Raw genomic sequence first — 3286 nt, forward strand, 5'->3', positions numbered from 1 at the left:
TACCATGACCAGCAATGCAAGAAAGCTCACTGATAAAGTCAAAGGAAAGTGCAGCAATTGTAGTAACTTATATACAGATTGCTGAAAGCTCACTGAGAAACAATAATCTTAATATTGTAATGCCTATTGATGCTTAAAGGTCTTTCCAAACATTAAAATCAGTAGATGAGCTGCTATAATTTACAATGCTGTCTTGACATCCTACAAAGAATGCGCTCCGAATTGGATCCATGTTTACTAAAGCATGGGCAGTTCCACTTGGACTAGCTGCAACAACAACCTCATCTGCACTAATCATGGCTTCAGCAAAACCTTTACCAACTATTTGACTGTTCTCCAACTGCCATTTCCTCACAAATAACAATTACAGGATTATAAAAAAGCCAAAAGAATAGGAAAATATTGATACATCAGATTCCTTAATTTACATTGTTGAATTTATGCAATTTGCATTTGAATCACATATACCATCCTCATTGTATTATATAGAAACCAAATCAGTCCTTTTCCAATCTCTAGTGCCATGATGTCACAGATAGATACTGCATTTCTAGTATAGTGATTTCAATAACTAGCCCATCACTCTGTTATATGTTGATTTTGTTTTTGTACAAAAGAAGGCATAACACAATTGTGATTTTGATTAGAAACTATTTTATTTACCCAAGTACATAATGGGACAAACGGGAAAAAGAAACAACAAAAAACATATACACTAGAGTTGACTAGCATATATTGTCAACTCGCTGTTACGTGAATAATTCTTAAACATGTAACATGATAGATTGTTAGGTTCTAAGAAAACCTAGACGAGAACCTAAACCTTTTAGATTCTAAGAGAACCTAGACCATTTACAAAAACAAGGTTTGAGATTAATTCTGTTTAATTTTATTAATCACTCACTTCGTTAAATAGGAAAATTACAACATCGAATTGGAGAGAACTCCTAGTTGGAGTAAACACCTTATTGACACTTAGACTCTTATGACAACTAGACTTAAAGCAATAGTATTACTTTAAAAACACAGCACCATAGCGCTACAAACTCAAACTCTTGACTGAAATAGATAAGTATCAACATGCCATATCCCATATAACTTACTATTATAACACTCGCAAAGTCCAATTTCCATGCCAAATATCTTATCTTCAAGCATGGGCATGGCTGGTTATCAGTTCGACCAAGAGGGAGGTTGTGATAGGTAGAGACAGCCAAATTAATCAGACACAGACGTGAATCATAGGAATTTTTGAACTGACATAAAACCATTCATATACCATATTCATTTAGCTGACCGCATAAGGTTGAGATTGAGACTCAATTGAGTTAAGTTGAGTTGTCTAGTTGTAGACACTCCTTGATGTAACTTAAACTCTTGCTCTTTTTTTTTTCTTTGGTAAGAAAGGACGCAACCTAAGTACACAAAAAATATACAAGAGAAACTCATAACTTAGCATATAAGTTTCCATCCCCGGAAATAGACCTGACATCAGCATTTTAATAAGGCAAACCATTACATTTGATTGAAAAATAGAATGAGAAATACTTTTTAACTTTTCAGGCTTCCGTTGTGTCATTCAAGCAAAACTTTTTCACCAATTTGATACTATTCATTTTCAATCCCTAATTTCTTTGTGTGGCATGATAAAGAATGCATCCAAAAAGGAGAATTCAAACAATCAGTAGAGTTCACATCCACAGAAGCAAGCCGCTATGCTATTTTCCATTCAAGTAAAACAAGAGCTCACCCTGAATTTCGTTTTCGCTCCCCAAATGACAAATGTCTCGTTACAAGTATAGTGCCTGTGATTTCCCCTTACAGCACCAGGTCGAATTTCTCCAAGATGAACCGAAGTACAAGTCACCGCCCCACCTGTAAAGATTCCTCTGTCAAACTGTAGAATATAACGTAAAAACACAACAAACAACAGTTAAAGCATACAATCTCTACAAGACTACGTTTGGCTGCATAGAATTGAGTATGATTTCGTACTTTAAAAATATATATAAAAATTAAAAATTAAAAAAAAAAAAAAAAATTCAATAGAAAAATTGTACCCGTATGTTAAGCAACCAAATAGGTGAATACCCATAACACAATATGAACCTTGGTGGGTGGGTGCGTGTGTAAAAGAATGTACCCGAAATGCCGGAATGAAGGGCAAGAGAGATGGGGTTGAGCGACCAACCCCGGTTGTCTTTTGCGAGCGTGGAAGGAAACCCAGAACTGAATCTGACCAAATTGGCCTTTGAGTCATCCTCTTTGCTCAACTTGTTGTCGAAAGAAGCAGCCGAGAAATGGGAGGAGTGCTGGAGTCTGAGAGAGAGCCATGTGAGGAGGAGGAAGACTGAGAGAAGAAAGGGGAAGGCCTGGGGCTTCTTCAGGTAGCGGATCAAAAGGGACGAGACCGAGGGTGAATGTGACGAGTTCTGAAACATTGGGCCGTCTCACCTCTGATTTCTTCTGGATCACTTCCTCCAAGGGTTTCCCGTCATCATCTCTTTCCCCGACCGTTTGTTTCGACCTTTTTTGTTTTGTGTTTTTTTTTTTTTTTTTTTTTTATATGGAAAAAATATAAAAAAGCCTCCTAAATTATCGCTCGTTTTCGATTTAACCCCCTAATATTCCAAAAGTGATAAAGTAGCCCATAAACTACCAAACTATTTCATTTTGGCCACTCCGTTAGTCAAAACCGTCAGTTTGGACGGAAACTGCAAAACGACGTCGTTTTGTTATGGGTAAGTTACTACAATGCCGTTATATGAAAAACAAAAAATTTAGGAAAAATATAAAAAAGCCCTCTAAACTACCAGCCGTTTTCATTTTAGCCCCTTAATGCTCAGAAAGTGATAAAGTAACCCCCCAACAAAACGACGTCGTTTTGCAGTTTCCGTTCAAACTGACGGTTTGGACTAACGAAGTGGTCAAAATATAATAATTTGGTAGTTTGGGGGGCTATTTTATCACTTTTGAAACATTAAGAGACTAAATCGAAAACGGCTGGTAGTTTGATAGTTTTTTTTTATATTTTTCCCTTTTTTTTTTCTTTTTTTTTTTTTGTGACATAGGAATATTGAAATATGTAACACACAAAAATTCGAAAATACAATATGCTGTTAATTATTTCATCTTCACCTAATTAACAGCGGTGACAGTGCATGGGTTTTTTTGTCATCGGCTGGATGAGAATAGGAATTTATTTGGTGTTTTCACGTTAATGCGTTTTTATGTTTCCATTTACGTGCCGATCTATTATTGGAGGCCGTAAAGAAACTAATTTACA

At 36.0% G+C, this 3286-nt stretch overlaps 1 protein-coding gene across 1 annotated transcript; it reads right to left on the bottom strand.

Annotated features, from left to right (window-relative positions):
- Positions 1-2528, bottom strand: LOC132191978 (uncharacterized). Its single transcript, XM_059607146.1, has 3 exons — positions 2144-2528; positions 1751-1875; positions 1-340 (listed from the first exon to the last, which is right to left on the bottom strand). The coding sequence occupies exons 1-3, from the start codon at positions 2439-2441 to the stop codon at positions 134-136; spliced, it is 630 nt and encodes a 209-aa protein (XP_059463129.1). The 5' UTR covers positions 2442-2528; the 3' UTR covers positions 1-133.
- Positions 2529-3286: the final 758 nt, after the last annotated feature.

Source organism: Corylus avellana, chromosome ca9 (genome assembly GCF_901000735.1).
Source record: "Corylus avellana chromosome ca9, CavTom2PMs-1.0".
Lineage (NCBI taxonomy): Eukaryota > Viridiplantae > Streptophyta > Magnoliopsida > Fagales > Betulaceae > Corylus > Corylus avellana.

Bases quoted from the DNA above. Each gene is read 5' to 3' on its own strand.
- LOC132191978 (XM_059607146.1), bottom strand. From the start codon at position 2,441: ATGTTTCAGAACTCGTCACATTCACCCTCGGTCTCGTCCCTTTTGATC. The intron at 1,876-2,143 runs GTACATTCTTTT...GAATCTTTACAG, and splicing joins CCTTCATTCCGGCATTTCGG to GTGGGGCGGTGACTTGTACT. The intron at 341-1,750 runs GTGAGCTCTTGT...AGGAAATGGCAG, and splicing joins GAGCGAAAACGAAATTCAGG to TTGGAGAACAGTCAAATAGT.